Source organism: Notechis scutatus, chromosome 3 (genome assembly GCF_049901735.1).
Source record: "Notechis scutatus isolate UNSWTSFEM ecotype Mainland chromosome 3, rNotScu1.2, whole genome shotgun sequence".
In the NCBI taxonomy this organism is placed as follows: Eukaryota; Metazoa; Chordata; class Lepidosauria; order Squamata; family Elapidae; genus Notechis; species Notechis scutatus.
The window spans coordinates 34,766,075-34,786,080 of record NC_142011.1 but is presented as its reverse complement, the minus strand read 5'-3'; the positions used below and the strand labels follow the sequence as shown (position 1 = coordinate 34,786,080).

Sequence of the window (20,006 nt, the reverse complement as noted above, 5' to 3'; positions counted from 1 at the left end):
TCGCAGCCTGCAGGGAAGCTCCTAAATCCCAAACCGGTAGTCAACCTTGTCGTATCCCACCCCTGCTTTGAAGTATGTCCAGTCTTCCTTTCAGTTTGGAAAGGAAGTGGAAAAACGTAGAGAGGAAGTTGAAGGAAAGGAACCAAGATTTAGAAAAACCTATCATATTACTGAATGCCTTTGACTTTCAGATGCTGTACGTCAGTTTTTCGGAGAGAGCATTTTATCTATGCTTGAATATTTATACTCACAGATAAAAAATAGATTTCCATCAGGTACCATTCATACAGCTAGTCAGGTAGCAAACTAGTAACATTATTCTTGTAGACTTCGATATCAATCAAGACTGAGAAACATCTAGTTGTTTGTTTTATGATATCTGACAAGCTGAGAAATACTTTTCCAAATGCATAGTATAATATAATCTTTGGATTTCAACCATGCATCATTTCACAATATCTTTGGCATTTTTGTGAAAAGTGGAGACTGATTATTGATACCTTTATCATCTAGATTAGCCTTCTTCTGCATTTATCAGATATATTTGGATTGCAACTTTTGCTTTCTTAATGACCATCAGTCATTAAGTTATGCTAGACTAGGGCTGTCAAATTTCCAGCGCACAGGCCAGGTGTGTCATATGCTGGCCATGCCCAGTTTAGCAAAGGAGAACAAAGTCTTGATACGTCACATGATGCTGCTGTGACAACGTGAGTTTGACACCCTTGTGCTAGACTAAGGGTAATTGAATCAATGTATTACTATCCCAAAGCTGTATTGCTAATGTGAGTAGACAGAAGCAGGGTTTCTTAGTCTGTGTTATTTCTAAAATGCTACATGAACTTCCATTTATACAGATATACTTATGAGCGTATTGATGGCCGGGTTCGTGGGAATTTACGTCAGGCTGCAATCGATCGCTTCTGCAAGCCAGATTCAGACCGTTTTGTTTTCTTGCTCTGCACAAGGGCAGGAGGGCTAGGCATCAATCTTACTGCTGCTGATACCTGCATCATCTTTGACTCAGACTGGAATCCACAGAATGATCTGCAGGTATTTGAGAGATGAGAACAGATGGCCCAAGGCATGGACCACATTAACAGAGTGCCTCTTCCAGTTTTATATGTACAGGCATTTAATTTGTTTTATGTTGTTACTCAGATTGATATGCCACTTCTGTAAGGAGATTCTGAACAGCTTATAATATCCTTAGAGTAATAAGATTAAAAAGCATAAAAATACAAAACAGCAAAGAACAACAAACACCTAAGGCATATTGTTTCAACTAGAATAAAAGGTATACAATATACACCAGAAGTATCTGTTAAATCTAAATGTTTGATTAATCAAAAAGTAGAATTATGCATGCATAAAAATATACATTAAGTGTCCTGAACTTGCATGATGTTCAGAAAACCAAACCTAAAGTGCCCTGTTGCATTGCAGGTGACAGCTAATGAGAGAAACTACCAAGAAAGAATTTAAGTGTCCTGTTAATTACACTTGCTATAGGATTACTATGTTTCTGGAGTGCCATATTTTTGCATCCACAATAAAGGACATAGATCCTCCTTCTTGGACACTTTCCAGCTCTATGAAAGAAACTATATCTTTGTATAGAGGAAGGGGTGAGAGGACATGTCCAACCTCAATTTTGTCTTTCAAATTATGATTATATGATAAAAGTTATTTGAACATTCAGTTGGATCATATTTTGATTATTTAATTGATTATTTAGCATGGATTAATTTAACTACAGTTGTTTTTGTTTCATAGTTCATATTAGGGCCCTTAGCCTGATAGCTAATCTTCATTGGCTCAGTTCAGATGTTGTGAATCCTTATTGGGAAGTAGTTTAAATATTTTAAGTGAGAAGTAAACATTGTCAGATCTTTACCGATATCTACCCTTCAGAAGCCTTGACTCTGTCTCTCCCAAGAACTCCAGAAGTTATCAAGTTATAATTTTAAATATGCTAGATGAGGGAATTATTGTCCTACTATACTTAATTTTAAATTTTAATTAAATGATCTTTAGTTTTGTCCTGACCCCACCTATTTTTTAGAATATGGCTTCTACTGTGCCACTGAAAAAATGGAATGATACTGGTGAAGGCATGAGTGGGGGATGATTATTTAGATGATGGAATGAGTGGGAGATATTCTTCCTGAGGAAACGTAATATTCCCCTCACCCCAGTTCTGCCAACTCTACTTTGAGTGATGTCTTTCTCCTCCTGTAGGCTCAGGCTCGCTGTCATCGAATAGGGCAAAGCAAGGCAGTTAAAGTCTATCGCCTCATCACCAGAAATTCCTATGAACGAGAGATGTTTGACAAGGCCAGCTTGAAACTAGGATTAGACAAGGCAGTGTTGCAGGATATCAACCGCAAGGGAAGCAACAATGGGGTAAGGGTATCCTATACAGGCAAGACCTAGAGGTCTTCTAATCTTTATTCCCCTTCCTCCTTAGATTTTCATGTCAACTTATGTCTGGAAGTTGTCATGAGTTCCTGTCTTTTTTCCCATTCTGGAATCAATCAGTCTGTCTGTTTCTGGAAGGTGCAGCAGCTCTCCAAGATGGAGGTTGAAGACTTATTGCGAAAAGGTGCTTACGGGGCTTTAATGGATGAGGAAGATGAAGGGTCCAAATTCTGTGAAGAAGACATCGATCAAATCCTGCAACGTAGGACCCAGACCATCACTATTCAAACTGAAGGGAAAGGCTCCACATTTTCCAAGGTTGGTTGTGTGCTATGGGGACAAAACCATCTAAGTTTATTGTGGGAAATTGTTTTGTTTTTTGTTTTTATTAACTACATGCAGAAAACAGCATGATAGGAGACTACACCTTATTGTTGCTTTGTACAAGTCCTATTGGTATTAGTTAGCCATTTCCCCCCAAACCAGAGATATAATTCTCCTCATGTTGAATTCCGCCTTCCATCAGTCGGAACCAGTTAATCATGAGGGATAATGGGAGTTACAGTCCTACAACATCTAGAAGGCTATCTGATCCATTCCTTATGTAAAGATATTTTTTTCTGCTTTCATATCCCATTGTATTCTTAACTTGATAGTATTATGTATCAATGAAAATACAATAATTTAGAAAGCAAATTTTAATCAGAATTATAAACTGATTGATTCATATTCTGTTGAGACTTGTCTAAACCTAACTTGTTGCAAAGAATGGAGAAGAATATTTTAACAGAGATGAAAAGCAATGGTTTCAAGCCATTGTCTTCTGCTTTCAGCCATGTTATCCATACTTACAAGATTCAAAAGTAGCTATAGGATCAAGGCTTTCATAAAAATAATAAAAGCAAGCAGCATGCCATTACAATGTGGCTTCAATTCATGTTATGATTGTGTGCAGGACGTAGCTTGAGTTGTGAAGGCACACAGTTGCCTTAATCATTTTCTCCTTGCTCATCCTCCCCTATGGATTTCTCTGATGAGGTTTTTGTTTAAGAATTCTTAATTTTCAGAGAAGTATTATGAGTTACAAACCAGCTGTTCTCATCTATGCCAGGGCAGCCTTTCCCAACTAATGGGAGTTGCTGGGACATCTAGAGGTCCATCCAGATTGGAGAATACTCTCTTAGGATCTGAACGCTTTTTTTTTACAGGATAAATCCAGTTACTGAATTTCAGTTCCTACTTGCCTCAGCCTATTGTGGGAATGTTTAGAGGTAATGGGAATTGTAGTCTACTAATATCTGGAGGGCAACAGGTTCTAGCAAATTCTTTTGGATGGTCTTTTTAAACATAATAGTTGGCTTGGCCAACTATTGGCCAACATAAGGTTTATGGGGATTTTGTTCTATTATTCTGTCAGTTACTGACAGAATTATTAATTTGCATTTACTCCCAGGCCAGCTTTGTTGCTTCAGGAAACAGAACTGACATTTCATTAGATGATCCCAACTTCTGGCAGAAATGGGCAAAAATAGCTGAACTGGATACTGATGCAAAGGATGAAAAGGTAATTATGATGTATTTACTCTGGAAACTTAAAATAAGTTGTATTCCCAAATTTACATTTTGTCAGAGCTGATTGCAAAAGGTTCCCCTAATTGCACATTGGTTAGGTTTAAAGGTTTTACTGAGGTTTTGGGGCGCTAATAGTATATGGTGAACCTATGGCATGTGTGCCAGATGTGGCACACAGAGGCCTCTTTGTGGGCACACATACCGTTGCTCCAGCTCAACTCCACTGCGCATGCATGCACACCTCCCGCCGGCCAGCTGGTCTTCGGATCTCTGCTGCGCATGTGGGGGGCACATGCATGTTGCATTTTGGGTATGCACGCGCATGCTTTGGGAACTCGATGCCAAAAAGATTCGCCATCACTGGTATATGGGATGAATGCAGAGTCTGTGTAGTTAACTTCTACAGGATAGCTAGACAATTGGAAAACATTATGCAACATTATTTTTGTTATAATGAGTCGTGGTATTTAGGAGGCTTGGTGGCGCAGTACCGTAGTTAGAATTCAGTATTGCAGGCTAATTCAGCTCATTGCCAGGAGTTCGATCCTGACTGGCTCAAGGTTGACTCAACCTTCTATCCTTCCGAGATCAGTAAAATGAGGAGCCAGATATGTTGACTTTGGGGGAAAATATGTTGATACTGTAAACTACTTAAAGAGAGCTGTAAAGCACTATGAAACCATATATAAGTTTAAGTGCTATTGCTATAAGACAACCAATGCAAGACTATTACAAGCATAAACATGGGAAGATTCTGAAATACCCATAATGGTTGGTGAAGATGATGGAATTACTATAGATGGCTAAATTGACTTGTCTGATTAAGAAAACGACAATGACTACTTTTATTAGTGACTAGAAATCCCTTATGGACTTTTTGATGAAGAAAGAAAAAAAATAAACTTCTGATTTATGGGGCTGATGATTAGAAAAGGTAAACTTTGAAAAGAAGGAAATTATGTAATCTTTGAGAGAGGGCAAAGCTAAGGAAACGCAAAGCCACTTCTTTATAATCTTGATAATCCTTTGTTTTTCTTAGTTTCTTTCTTTTTTATTTATTCACTATTTTTATTTATTTATTTTTTCTAAAATTTGTATTATTTTCATCTTGTTAAAAATTCTTTAATAAGAATTATAAAATCCTATTCATGCTATGTCACAGCTGTTCTGTTTAGGATTATAGCTACATAGCTACTTCCATATTGAATGTAAAATGTCTACTTAATACAATATTCCCTCAATCTACTTGCATAAAATCATTCAGAATAAGTTAAGAGTGTTTTTATTTAAAATCAGCAGGAAAAAAACATTTTAAAATGAAAAAAAATGTAACCACCTCAAGATAGATAGCAAAAGAAAAGGCAGTGATTGAATTTGGTGTTAACATTTTGAATGATGCTGGGTTGTATTTTAGAGCTGATCACTCAATACTATTTAAAATTGTAACTCCGTTTCTAAATTGAACCTAAAAAGCAATTTATCCTTATCTTCTACATGTAGCAATTTACATACTATGACAGCAAATCAAGGGATATTGTGGAAATGTAAAATTTTGGCATATGTAATTAAGTGGGTTTTTTTTGCTTTTGCAACATCTAGTTAAAGAAACAAACCACTACAATCCCATGCTGACAACAAGGACGAGACAGAAACTTTATTGATATATAAAAAATTAGGTTTCTCTAATATTTCGTGAAACATATTTAAAAACATGCTTTAGTTAGGTGAACATCTTTTAATTTCTGTTTTAATTTTTTTTTTGAAAATAGAAAGATACTTTGATTTAGGATTTTATATATCTAAAACAAACATGCTGGTGATGTTGGAGAGGTACAGCCCAAGCCAGGGAAAGTAGTCAAGCGGGGAATTTGTCTGGAATCCCTACATGGGCAGAAGAGGGTGAAATCTGACCCTCCTTTGAATGCTGTTGAACCTCGTCTAATCCAGATGCAAACCATCAGTCTGAAAGATTTTTGTGTGTAGCCTTGAGCAAGAAAACAGCTAATTGAACTCTGAATCTCATTCATTTGTGACAGGCAGCAAATGAGTGGTTCACTAGTAGTTTCTCCATTTGCAATCAGCTTGGAAAGAAATGAGTATTTTAATCTTTGGATCACAGTGGTCCAGTAGATTTGCATTATCTTTCTCCAACAGCAGTATGCAGATAGTCCTCAAGTTATGATTACAGCTGAGCCCAAAATTTATGTTGCTAAGTTAAGTGAATTTTGTTCCATTTTACAACAGTTCTTAACATAGTTGTTAAGTGAATCACTGTAATAGTTAATAGCACGGTTAAGTAAATCTGGTTTCCTCATTGAATGCTTGTTAGAAGGTCACAGAAAGTGATTACATGACCCCAGGACTTTGCAGCTGTCATAAATATTAGCCAGCTGCCAAGTGTCTGAATTTTGATCAGGTGAAAATGGGAATGGTGCAGTGGTTGTATTTGTGAAAAACAGTCATAAGTCACTTTAGTGCTGTTGTAACTTTGAATGCTCACTAAATAAATGGTTGTAAGTCAAGGCATATCTGTAATTTGTTTCAACTTAATACCTCAACATCACTCTTTTACTCTACACCAGGGCTGTCAAACTTGCAGCCCATGAGCTGGATATGTCACGCACTGGCTATGCACCCACCTGGTTTAGCAAAGGGGGGAAAAGTCTTGATATATCACGTGACGCTGCCATGACGACACGAGTTAGACACCCTGCTCTACACAGGGCCAGATGTAGGGCTGATTTATTCCCAAGGTGTCGACTTTTCTTTTATTTCTTTTTAAGCTTGTTTAGAAACAGAAAGCGGTTGCATTAAAGAGGAAAATCTACCACCTACTTCCTTTCCAGAGCTAAAATATGAGATTCCCTTTGAATAGCAGTGGGCTTTTGGTGTATCAGACTATTCCAACAATCAGAACCAATCTTTTTTAAACTAGAACCATAAAATTTAAAAAAAATGGACGCAGTGTATTTCGTGGAGACTCTTTTTTTATATACCTACAAAAATAAAATATTATAAAGGCTTCCTCTTTGTGCCCAATCATTTTGTTCACCTCTTCAGTTAAACAGCTGGTTTTCTCAATGCTAACTTCCTCTGGCAGAAGTTATGTCATTAAACCCTTGGGCTCCTACCTTGTAAATCTCCAGTACGGCAAAAGGAGCGTAGACAGCAGCACAAGGAAGATTGCTAAGCAACAGATCACAAAGGGCCTCCCCCCATATGTTGCTGTTAACAAAATTAAGAGTAACATGGCTTTGGTTAGAAATAATTGAAAATCAGTGTGATTGTTTAATGGGGAGGAGAAAAATGTAGTCTTTGTTTTGTCTGTATGTCTGGCAAAGTATAACTTTAACTGGTAACTGTATTTGCCAATTCATTTTCGTTCCAGCTGTTAAATTTTAAATGTTTATAATAAAAGAGATATTATTGTTTGTTTCTTTTAAAAAAAGGATTAATCAAGCTGATGCTTCAGAATCTAATTTTCAGCTTGTTGCCATTGTTTTCAGCCTTTTCTCCTGATGATCCTTATGTGGATGCAAATTTTAAGTTGATTAATAACTGTATAAGCAATTTTAAACTGATTGCCATCATGCCGCTTTATAATAGCTTTAAAAAAAAGAATACACACATTTCAAAGCCAGGTCAGGTTTTAGTGACAATAAACAGCTCATTTATTTTTCAAACTCAGCAAAACTATTTAATTTATATCACAAAGAGTTTAAAACTAATTTTTATAACAAGAATATTAAAACAATATATACCTTGAGATAAAGAAAAAGTATGTGAAATCAAGAATTTTGAAAACTTAAAAACATTATTAAGCAAAATTTGAATGTTCAGTCATATCTTAGATCAATGTATTATTGTATTAACCACTAGTATAAAAAACAAAATGTGTAGCTAAGCATGCTGAGCGGTTTGGGGTAAGATACAAAAGTTATGTATTTTTTTTTTGTTAACCTCCTCCCCCCTTAGGAGAGCCTAGTGATTGATAGGCCCCGTGTCCGTAAGCAAACCAAACACTACAACTCCTTTGAGGAAGATGAGCTGATGGAGTTCTCAGAGCTGGACAGTGACTCTGATGAGCGACCCACACGTTCACGGCGTCTCAATGAAAAAACACGTCGGTACTTAAGGGCAGAATGTTTTCGTGTGGAGAAAAATCTGCTTATATTTGGGTGTGTTTCTTTGTTAAACATATCTTGAATGTTCAATCCTGTATTATAGACAAGGATTATTGCAGTTCTTTTAAAAATTAGTAATATTTGGAATGTTGAAATCAGGGTAACATTCCAGTTCCTATAATTTTGCTACCTTTGGTACTTTCTTCCACTGCTATACATTAAAATTTGTGGGGTAATAGTTATTTTTTTATGGTAAACAGAGATCCTTTTAACTCCATTGCTGCTTCTTTTATCATTTTTTGCTAATTTTTGTTTCCTAATGTCCATATAACTTTTCTATTTTTTCAGTCTTGTAGTGATAAAACTAATGAGAAAGTAATTGTATCAACATTCTTCAGAAATTCTGATAGTCTTTGTATACTGTGCATCTGTTTTTCTCAAGCTGGGGACGTTGGAAAGACATTCTGACCCATGGCCGGTTTAAATGGCATCTCAATGAAAAAGATATGGAGATGATCTGCCGAGCACTGCTGGTCTACTGTGTTAGACATTATAAGGGAGATGAGAAGATTAAGAGTTTTATTTGGGATTTGATCACTCCAACAAAGGATGGACAAAACCAAGCCCTACAGAACCATTCAGGTACCAGAAATAAATTTTGTTGTGTTCTAAGCTTATTTCTTTAAGCTACTTAAAAAAAAATACAAATTGATTTATCTGATTAGTGAATCATACTTTTCTGAAAGATGAGACTTCTTCAATTGGAGAATATTTTTTAATCAGAGAATTTCAGATTTTGTTAATCCTGAAGATGTCCATCTATTTTTTTTTTCAAACTGAACTATTAAAATGCTTCTTAATGAAGTCCAAAATGTACATTCTGTATTTTATTTCTTTAACATTTATTATCACTTGTTTGACATTTATCTGCAACAACAGATATGTCCAGATAAAACAGCTTCTTATACAATCAAAGTGAATTGGATGCCTGTTCTATACTAAACACTCGAAATAATTTTCTGTAATAAGGTAAGAAATGGAAGAAAGATGAAAATAGGTAAAAGCAGGAAAATTACAAATGAATGATTATAATACCTGAACTCCCCATAAAATTCAACAATGAAATAAAATGATTACATGAGAAACTTATCATCCTGAAGCACTCAAAGATACCTTTTCAATTTTTTATTTTTATTCACAGCTTGTTAGATTTATATCATTTTTTTCTCTAGGAGCACAGGCCTTCTTTCATGATAATTTTCCCATAACAGTTCTCCTGTTAGATGGGCTGGGCTGAGAAATACTATCTCACGTGGATACCAGTGAGAGTATCCATGCCTGAAGATAAGATAGGGTCACCCAATCCTATTCCAGCAATCTTACTATTATATAACACTCCTCTGTAGGTTGATAGAGTTTTATTAGTAACATACAGATGTGCATTCCAGATGAAGTTTTAAGAGTGATTTTAGATCAGTTATTGTAATTACTTTCCACTTTTTGTTATGGTACCTTGACCACTATTGAGAGTGTATGCTTAGTGTGGAATCCCTAAATAAGTATTGTTGATTTATTGATTACTGCTATTTCTTCCCATTCCTGAACTAGTAGAAGTGGTTTAGGAAATAGCATTGCTTTCTTCAGCTAATATCAAGGTTTTGGAGTTCTGGAATCAACATCAGGCCCTATGATGGACTGAATATAGGCGAACAATTAGTTTTTGTTTGTACCCTATGCTCATTTCTGATTGATGGTGACTTCATTGCACGTGCATAATTCTCTTTTGACATTCATATTTCCAGGCAATTTGGCTTCATATTCTATAATCTGGGATTAATTATTTTTTGAGAAAAGAATTCCTTGTTTTTCCCCTTCGGTTTACTTAATATGTTGATAGTTATCTTTGTTTTGTTTACAATGTTTATGTACTCCTATATTAATGGCAACTGTATATATTTGTAGTAGGAGCAATATAGTATAATGTGGGGAGTGTTTCAGGAGGTGATATGGCTATATAATTACATTTTTCTTTGTATATTGACATGAAAAGTAGATTATTTCGCCAAATGAGAATCATTAATGTATTTTAGCATTGTACTGAGGGGAGAGAGGTTTTAATTTGGGTGCTCAAATCCCTATCAGTGGTTCACAGCCAAGAAAGTCTGATTAATTAATTAATAGATAAAGTCTGAGTCTAATTAATTAGGTTGATGACAAGAAAGCACTTAACATTACAGATCTTAGAAACTGAATCTGGGTAATTTAGGTATCATTTATCAATGACTAAATAAGGTGGGGCCTTCTATATGCCTTTGGTTTTCTTTGCAACTATCTCTTGACTCAAGAGGGAGGTTGCTATTCATTTAGAAGGTTTAGAAAGAAAATCAATGTTTTTGTTCTTCAGTATTTTGCCTCAGGGGATCCAAAGGAGCCTTTAAAAGTGCTTGGACCAGGATAGTGGCAGTACAACTCTCCTAGTGCTCCTGAAACTCATTTGCTTCAAAACCATTGGTTGTGCTATATGTATCTCACCTTGAAGACCATTTGGTGGATGTAGCTGATCCTGAATGAGGCTATTCAAGTAGCTGTGGCACACCTCAATGTACACATGGTACACCTCTAGTTTGATCTGGTTAATGGTGGGTTTTGGCTTCTAATTCCAGCTGCTGGTGGTCATCTATATAGCCTTACGTGGTTCAGGACCTAGGCATCTGTGGGACTGCCTTCTCAGGTTGTTTTTGCCTTTTCTCTTTTTAGGCAGGATTATCATGCTTCTTCTTTGATCAATACAACTATAGTATGGTTCTCTAGTCTCCTCCATAGTGCAATCATTTTTTATTGCTGTTGTTTGTAATTCTTTATATGCGGCTGAGTTGTTGGCAATTGTATGGCCTAAGAAATCAGTTAAAGAAACAGTACCTTTCTGGAATACCTGTGATAATCAGGAGAGGAGACACTTTTACAATAGTTATCTTCCATTTTAAACTATCAGTACCAGTTGGGGAGGAGAGATCAAGCCATTGGTTCTACATTATAGGATGCCACAGGGCTTGATTATTTTCTCCCCCCTCCCCCAATATGTTTAACATTCACATAAAGCCATTGAGGAAAGTCATCTGTCAACATGATATGCTGATGATATCCAGTTATATACCCTTGGCTGTGCAGGAGATGGCAATGGAGATTTTGTTCTGGCAGCTAAGGCTGTCACAATTTGGCCAGAGAGAAACAGGCTTAGGCTGAACCATAATATAACTATAGTATGAATTCATACATCAGTTTGGAGAAAATTCATCTCTTTATATGGTCAGGGGTGCATTTCTCTTGGCAGAACTGATTTGCAGTCTGTGGTTCTCTTTGACTCACATCTCCTGCTTAGAGTAACAAGTAGAGATTTGGCCAGGAGGGCCTTTAAACAATTATATCTTGTGCACCAGTGTTGACTATTCCTAGAATGGGAGGCTTTATTGATAAATCAATCATGCCCTTGTCATTTCATGTGTGAACTATTGCCACCAACTGGACATGAGTCTGCCTAATTAGAAATGGAAACTGATTGAAAGTGTAGTTTGGGGGATCCTAGGTTTCCTTTTGTGACACCTCTACTGTAGGAGTTGCATTGGCTACCAGTTTAGTGTCCAGTACAATTCAAGTTGGTAGTTGTTGCCTTTAATGTTCTATATGGCTTGAGGCCTAGGTATTTCTGAGACTGCCTGCTCCAGGTGGAATCTGCCCATCCAGTGAGATTGGGAAGAAAAAGTAAATTGCTCCTGCCTCTGAAGGAATATGGCCATGATGGACTCTGTGGTCAAGATTTCCCATCCTCTGAAACAGCCTATTCCCAACATAAGGTCAGATCCTTCCCACTTAAGTTTCCATAAAGCAATTAATACCTGGCTCTCCAAGAAGTCATTTGGGGGCAGGATGAAAGAATGATTCTGCCTCTGAGGATCTTGATTGGCACTGTTGATTGACTTGAGAGTGGGGTGATGATTGATTTTGATTACTTTTGGCTTTCCTTTTATTGTTTTTAATTTTCTGATTGGAGCAGCATAGAGGCCTAAGTAAACATTGTTGCTAAAGTAAAAGGATTCTGTCAATGAAATCCTTGGAGAATCTGTGTCTGAATTCAGTGGGGGTGGGGAGCAGGGAGGTGTATGTGTGTTTACATATGTATAATTACTAATAAATAAAGCAGTACAGTTTAATGCAGTTTTTCCTTGACAGTTTCTTGACATTCTGAAGAGCTAGGTGTTTATAATTTGAAGTTAGCAAAGAGGAATTCTACATTTATCTTTGTGATATTAAATTAAATTTTTGGAAACTTAACTGTATAATGTGTGGTCTACAAGTAACCCAGGAACTTTGTTATGATTATATGCCACTCCAATTACCAGATGTGGGCAAGAATTGTACATTTTTCCAATCCCGGGTTCTATTTGAATAATTAGATGTCTGGGATGGACTACAAAGAGAAGAATGTGTTTACTTTGTGCTCTGCCAGTTCCATTTACATCTGAACTATTTTTTCTGTTTTGATTTGCAATTATATAGACACACCCTGATTCAGCAGTGCTACTCATATGCTTTCCCTTGCCTGTTGCAGGATTATCAGCTCCAGTGCCAAGAGGAAGGAAGGGGAAGAAAACCAAAAGTCAAATGCTGCTACCCGAGATTAAGAATGCAGACTGGCTTACTACTTGCAACCCTGAAATCGTCCTACATGATGATAGCTACAAAAAGCATCTGAAACAACATTGCAATAAGTGAGCAAATGAAAGCATTACTTCTGGAACACTTATCTGATTTTCCCTCAGTTCTAAATTTGAAGCCAGTCTTGTAACTTAGAAGTGGCTCGTGAATTTGTGCTTGTATTTAAAAATTGGCTAACAAGTTCTAGAGAATAGGTGACAAATTGTTGTTTTTCTTTTTAACACACATTCTCTTCCATAACATATATATGGGACTAGGAAAACAATCCATGCATTTACAACCAAAACAAATTGACCCAGGTTTGGGGCAGGGCTTTCTAATTTATTTTATCTTTTCTCCATTTCTCTAAAAATTAAAAGGCATATTTACATGGAACAAATATTGTGAAAACCTTGTAGATATTTCTTAGGTTTTTATGATGCTCTGTGAGCCATTTTGCAATTTGAAAAATTTAGTAACTTCTCTTATGTGCAGAAGACATGATAGGAGTCTGTAATCTCCTATGCCCCAAATATAATTAAGATGCAGTGACATCTGCAGCAAACTATAGTGATGCCAAATTAATGACATAGATACAGTGATGTCACACAAATGTTGCCATTAAGTACTTACATCTCAACAACTGATGTAAGTACTATAAATTGCTCCTCATGAAGCAAGGATGTGGGGTGTTGGGGGAGGACATGTATCAGTAAGTAGATATTAAGAGATGTTAATAAGCACCATGCTTTTTGCAGGATCATATTATTCTTAATTTCATTGTTTATCGCGTCTAGTTCCTTATCATTTCCTGATCTCATGTATAGTTTTAAAATATTTTTATTCACACATTGGGTGGAATAGATTGTCTACTGCTATCGGCTGGTTTACTTACTTGGTTATTATTTACTATCACCCAGTAATCTTACAGCCAGTTGGATTTTTATGGGAATGAATTTCATGTACAAGTGAGCTATCTCTTACTTCTTATTCACCAATATCAGTTTTTTGAAGCTTTTCTTTTCTAGAAGAATGGCATTTGGTCCCTATGGTGCTAACTTTGAATGGCATAATAGCAGTTCCCGTTGTCAACAAACAAGGAAACACATCCTGTAAACTTAAAGTGGGTCTGGAAAGCATGTTGAAACTCAGATTTACTGTCTGAATTACCTTCTGCTTTTCCTTTTGGCAGAGTGCTGTTGAGAGTACGGATGCTCTATTACTTGAAAGCTGAAGTGCTGGGGGAGGCAGCTGATAAAGCCTTTGAAGGAATCCCTGCCAAGTATGTTACATTAGCCTTCTGGAGTTTTGCTTTATAATCTGTTGTGTTACACCCACAATATTGGAAGTATAGACAGCATGTACTTGGATTGCAGTTCTTGCATGTGCATAAGTTTTGCACACACACATACATATACACATACACACACACACTCATATTGTAAACATCCTCTTAGTTAAAAGAGAATAAATGAATGAATGAATACACATACACAGAGTTAAGAGCAAACTACGTGCATGTAGTCTATAGTATTTGACTGAGTTCATATATTGTATAAGTTATAATTGTTTAATTATGATGTGTTAGATTCAGACATTGCTAAGTGTTAAATAATGATTTACAGCCACAATGATGGGTTCAGATAACAAGCACAAAACCAAACAAACCACATTAAAATATAGCATGACGTATGAATTCAGTCTTTTTTAGCAGATTAAATAATATTGAACAAAAATAGTACTGCTTTGAAATTTACAAATAGTACTGTAATAAACAGTATTAATTTAATTTTACCTATTACCAAAGTATTTCAGGATTATAACAGAAAAGTTAACTGAACCAAATATAAACAAATTTGAATCATACCTATTGGTTTTCTTTTGAGTGAGAGTTGCCCCTTTCATAGTATAGCTTAGGTAGATGTGATTGATATATGAAAAAATGCTGAAATTCTATTGATTCAATGATTAGCATCAATATATACTTATTAGTTAATTATTAACCCCATCAGTTTCAATTAAAAATACCACCACTATCAACTGAAGCAACCTCTTTGAATTAAGTGGGTTCACAGATATTTATTTTACTTATTTATTATTTTATTTATTAAATTTGTTTGCTGTTCATTTTGTTGCAAAGAGACTGGGTGGCTTACAACATCAAAATAAAGCTATAAATATAGATATACAAATGTGTAAAATCACAATAAAATTATAATAAAATAAAAATTATAACTAAAACTAAAAGATGGGGAGAAAAGGAGTCGAATGTATGGGGGAGCGAAGGGGGGTTGCTATTAAATGATCAACCACCTCCAATGTGATACTCCCCCATAGGGGCTCCAAGCCAGCTGGCAGAGCCAGGTCTTCAAGTTTTTGTGAAAGGTCAAGAGAGGGGGAGCCAAACTTACTTTGGGGGCTAAATATTCCAAAGGGCTGGGGCCACGGAAGAGAAGGCTCTTTTCCTGATCCCCATCAGACAGAATTCCTTGACTGATGGGATCCACGGCATGTCTTCTCTGCCAGCATGGGTGCGGCAGCCTGTCCCATAGGGGTGAAATGGTTCCTCAAGTATGATCTGTGCAGTTCTTTAAAACATCTGTGACTTTTCCCCAAATTTTGCAGTTGACCTCAATGAGAAGAGTTGCAGCTATTTTAAAGAGTTAGATGGAGGTAGTTAGATGTTGGTAGATGTGCTCTGAAGCACCATTTAGAATGTAATTTGAAATGATGGCATACAATACAGTTTGAGTGTGATTATAAAAATACCCAGACTTTAAAATAGCCTTTAAAAGCCAAATGCTAGATTAATGAATAATTATCAGAGCTGGTAATACAGTACAGCTTTTTACAGTGGTTTCATATCATTGTTTTACACAGAGTTTCATCAAGTCCTTTTTCTTAACATTCTTTAAGGTAAACCTTTTATAAAATTAATTTAAACATGTGCCTAGCCCTGTATATGACTGTTGAAATATGCTTGTCCTTTGCAGAGATTTAGATTTCTTGCTGCCAGACATTGACTATGTGGAGATTCCTGTGGACTGGTGGAATGCTGATGCAGATAAATCCCTCCTCATTGGAGTTTTTAAACATGGTATTTCCTTTTATGTGGGATGGACCTTTCGTAGACATTCCTCTTGTATAAAATGCTTTGGAGGAAATACTGTACTTCATTACTGGTGCAAATGCAGCATTCCCTCCTGCCACCTCTCTTTTCAGGCTTCCATGAAAGCCTAAAAAAAGACATGCCAGTTTTAAGAGTTGTGCTGCTCTTGCACATCAGTATATATTAGATGCCTAAATACAGATCAAATTCTTTTCTGAGGGAACTCCAATGACTACCTGCTAGTGAATTGGATTTGTTAAATTTGTTGGACCTCTGAGGAAACACAAACAGTATGCTGCTGCAGCTCCTGTACCAAAGGAAAGGAAAGTAATAATATGTGATTATTAAGTAATAATATATAAAGTAATATAAAATTATATATAAAATTATAAAGTAATAATATGTGAGTATTATAGATTCAGATTGTGAAAAAGAATGTGTGAGTGATGCATTACATGGATTGTGATTTAATTTAAATACAGGTAGTCCTCACTTAGTCCATTTGTTCAGCAACCAGCAACTATGATGGTGCTGAACTAAGGGACTTATGATTGGGCTGTTCTGGTTGTTGAAGCTTCTTTGTGGTCATGTGAACAAAATTTGGCCAAATTCTCCCTCCCATTTATGAGTGCCTTTTTTGGCCCCTTGCCTACCTGCTGCTGCCAGTTGTCCTGCCACCTGGCTCTGCCTACTACTGCTATGTGCGCTGGCAAAGCAGTACTATACTGGCCAGGGCCTTCTTTCACATTGTCTTCTTTCATGTTACCTTTTTCCTTCTACTTGGGTCTTCTTTTTATGCTGCAAGTCAGGGCCTTCATTCAATGCTGGTGCAAAATAGGGAATCTTGTAGCTGAGGCCTTCTTTCAAATACCAGGCTTCTTTTGTTAATGAAGGCCCCAGGTGGGGTATGAACGTAAGCCCACCTGGTGTGCAAATGGATTTCTTGGATATAGCATGAATGGAAATCCTGGATGAGGTGCAAAAGGAGTCTCAGAAGGTCCCAGCTGGTGCAACAGTGATGTGTGATGTGACAGGTGTGGTGGGCAGGTATTGGGAACAGGTCTGGTTAGGAAAAAGGGCATAGGTGGAGGGGGTGGGGAGTTCAAGAGGAAGCAGTTTGCTATCTCACTGAGGCTAAGGACTGGGAGGAACCATCCTGGAATGGATTGGATTGGGATGGATCCGTTTCTAATGAACAGTGAGATTCAGTGTATAATGACAACCAAAATGGCTGGGATAGCCTTTGCTAAGTGATGTAGCCACTTGACATTCTTTTGAATTCGTGCTTTATGACCACATCACTTAGGAATGGAAATTCTAGTCCCAATTACTGCCGTTAACCAAGAACTAGCTCTACGTGTCTCTGCATCTCAAAAATATTTTTTAAATACAATATTTCATACATTTTCTTGTCTTACATGGTTGGCCTATGCTGAACACTACATGTTTGAAATCCTCTTTGGTTTCTTTAGGTTTTGGAGATTCACATATAAAATCAAAAATGGCACTGAATCCTATAAAGAAACTAGTCATTCTGCTTTTCCTTGCTTGTTTATGTGGTTGCTAAGGGAGTAGTGGTATGGCTTTAAGTTGTTCTTTGGCTAATACTGAACTGTTTTAATTATTTTATTAGGTTATGAACGGTACAATGCAATGCGAGCTGACCCAGCTCTGTGCTTTCTTGAGAAAGTCGGCATGCCAGATGAGAAACTGCTGTGTGCAGAGCAGAATGTCACTGATGGAGTACAGGATGCTCCAGAACAGTAAGTCAGACTGGGCAGGGAGAACCATCACAGGAATAGAGTTGTCTGAGAGTTTGTATTTCTAAAATAGTTAGCGCATTAGGGTATGTATAAAACCAAAAATGTTTTGTCTTGAATCCAAAACAACTACATTGTGTTTCAAAAGTTCTGCCAAACCTTTTTGGGTGGTCTATAGTTCAACAGCACAAGACCCTAGAACATGTTAGTTCTTCTTGGTTTGAATTGAAACTAAATCTAGAGGAATCATATGGCACAAGTCAGGCAATATTAGTGTACTTCTGGCCCCTCTCGACCGCCCCCCAACATGGCTTGTCCCCTGAGTGCTTACTTATCAATATTCCCAGTGCTTTACTTTTCCTGTCTCCCTATAGTTTCCACCATCACCAATGATCTTTTCATAGACAATTATTACTGATTCAGATTTTGTAATATGTATTGTATCTGTGTTCTAGTTACTCTTGTAATATGTCTAAAATGTTTTAATAGTATTTGATTTTTTAAATCCTCTGACAAACAAACATCCCTTGAAATACTGTTAGGACTTATAGTAAAATCTCCTTTACATAATTTCTCCTCTTTTCCATCTATTTACTTAGAGCTTTGCATACACATATAGAGCCGTAATCTTTGAAAATTAAATAGGAACAATTTTTAGTGTTTCTGTCACATTAAGACTGCAAAAACATGGGGATGGAATTGTGCTGCACTACATACAAGTTCCTAAATTTCTCTATAAAGCAGATGCATGTATATAGCAGAAGTAAAAGAGCCAACACAATTATTACCTCAGTGATATTTGCATTTGGAGAGCTTTATTAGAACGACTTGGACTTGCAAAGTTTCTACAAATTAATTTCATATTGGATTCTTTTCATCAGAGGAAATACAGACAAAGAAGAGAGCAGTGCAGATAGACTTGCTGGAATAGAGAAACAAGAGGTAAGTCCAAGGCACAAAGTGGATTGCTCGTTCTGTCTGTTTTCTGTTTTAAAGTTGTTCTGCAACTTGAAAAAAGGAAGTACCACCTTTAACAATTTTATTCTGGATCATATTGACCTTAAAATAGTTTTCAAGTAGATTCGCAGTAGTTCCTTTGCCACATACAAAAGTGATATAGATTGGATTTTTTCCTGTGTATTTTAAGAGATGTAGCCAGTTTTCTCAGCCCTGCATTCCCTAAAGGAATGAAGATTGCAGTTCCCAGACTTCCTACTCAGCATTTCTAATTTATAGAAATGAAATAATATATCAGTCCCTAAATATTACTTGTTTTGTGTGTTCAAATTTGTCCTAGGAGCCAGTATTTAAATTGCATTTTATTTATAGTAGCTTGTTTTTCCATAGGAAATTTCTGATACCTGTGGTCCAGTTCCTGAGAAGAAGGATGATAGTGTGGCAGGTGAGGCTGTGAATGTTCCTTGAAAACATAATTCAAATATCATTAGGGAAAAACTCAGTAATATCGGAGATATATTTCTCTAAATATTAGCTGCTTCTTTAGATGCTTTCATTTTTCTGTCCTTTGAATACTTAAAATTGTTTAGAACAGATGGTGATGTACAGCTGACCACAGCAGGCCATTTTAATAAATTGTTTGCGAAGTAGTTTGCAATTTAAGATCAAGTTTGCTTTATTCCATTTATGCATACCTATCTGTGCATTTTTTTTATCATTCACCTTCAGTTTTTGTTACTATTGTTATGAAAGAGACTGAGTAAAGCAAAATAAACAAAATAATGCTATCAAAGACTTGAATGGAGGCATTTGTTTTAGGCCATCTAGTCTAACCCCCCAAGAGATATCATCTATAAGAGATGGCTGCCTAAGTCTAGTTGGCCATTTCTACCAAAGGATAATTGACTCCATTGTGGAACTTCTATTGTTAAGGAATGTTTGAACATTGAAGGACTCAAAAAGAAATGTTGAGTGCCTGTCACAACCACAGAACTAAGCTAGTGCAAAGAATGATTATTGCCTTCAAGACATACTCAGCCATAAATAAATGAAGCATATTTTAGCTTGTGAAAACTTAGCCAGTTATAATTCTGTGTGTCAAGGGAATTCAGGAAATTGGGTTAATTGGGTTAAGTAAATCAGAGTTCATATGAATATGCTTCATCAAGCTATATATTCCAATATATATAAGTGAATAGAGCAGGGGTGTCAAAGTTAAGGCCTGCGGGCCAGATCTGGCCTGCAGGGTGCTTAGATGTGGCCTATGGAGCCGCCCTGGAAACAGTGAAGGACCGGCCTGTGGTGCCTCTGCCAGTGAAAATGTAGCTCAGGAGGGCCATGTACGGCCCTCCCGAGCTCCATTTTCACTGG

The 20,006-nt window shown here is 36.6% G+C and overlaps 1 protein-coding gene across 1 annotated transcript in view; it reads left to right on the top strand.

Annotated features, from left to right (window-relative positions):
• Positions 1–20,006, top strand: part of CHD6 (chromodomain helicase DNA binding protein 6) — an 87,360-nt gene that overhangs the window by 54,505 nt on the left and 12,849 nt on the right. The window contains 12 exon segments of the mRNA XM_087959048.1: positions 858–1,053; positions 2,242–2,406; positions 2,560–2,739; positions 3,875–3,985; positions 7,969–8,171; positions 8,560–8,759; positions 12,724–12,883; positions 14,002–14,091; positions 15,803–15,906; positions 17,552–17,681; positions 18,560–18,620; positions 19,026–19,080. Coding sequence (XP_087815174.1) covers positions 858–1,053; positions 2,242–2,406; positions 2,560–2,739; positions 3,875–3,985; positions 7,969–8,171; positions 8,560–8,759; positions 12,724–12,883; positions 14,002–14,091; positions 15,803–15,906; positions 17,552–17,681; positions 18,560–18,620; positions 19,026–19,080 — 1,655 coding nt within the window.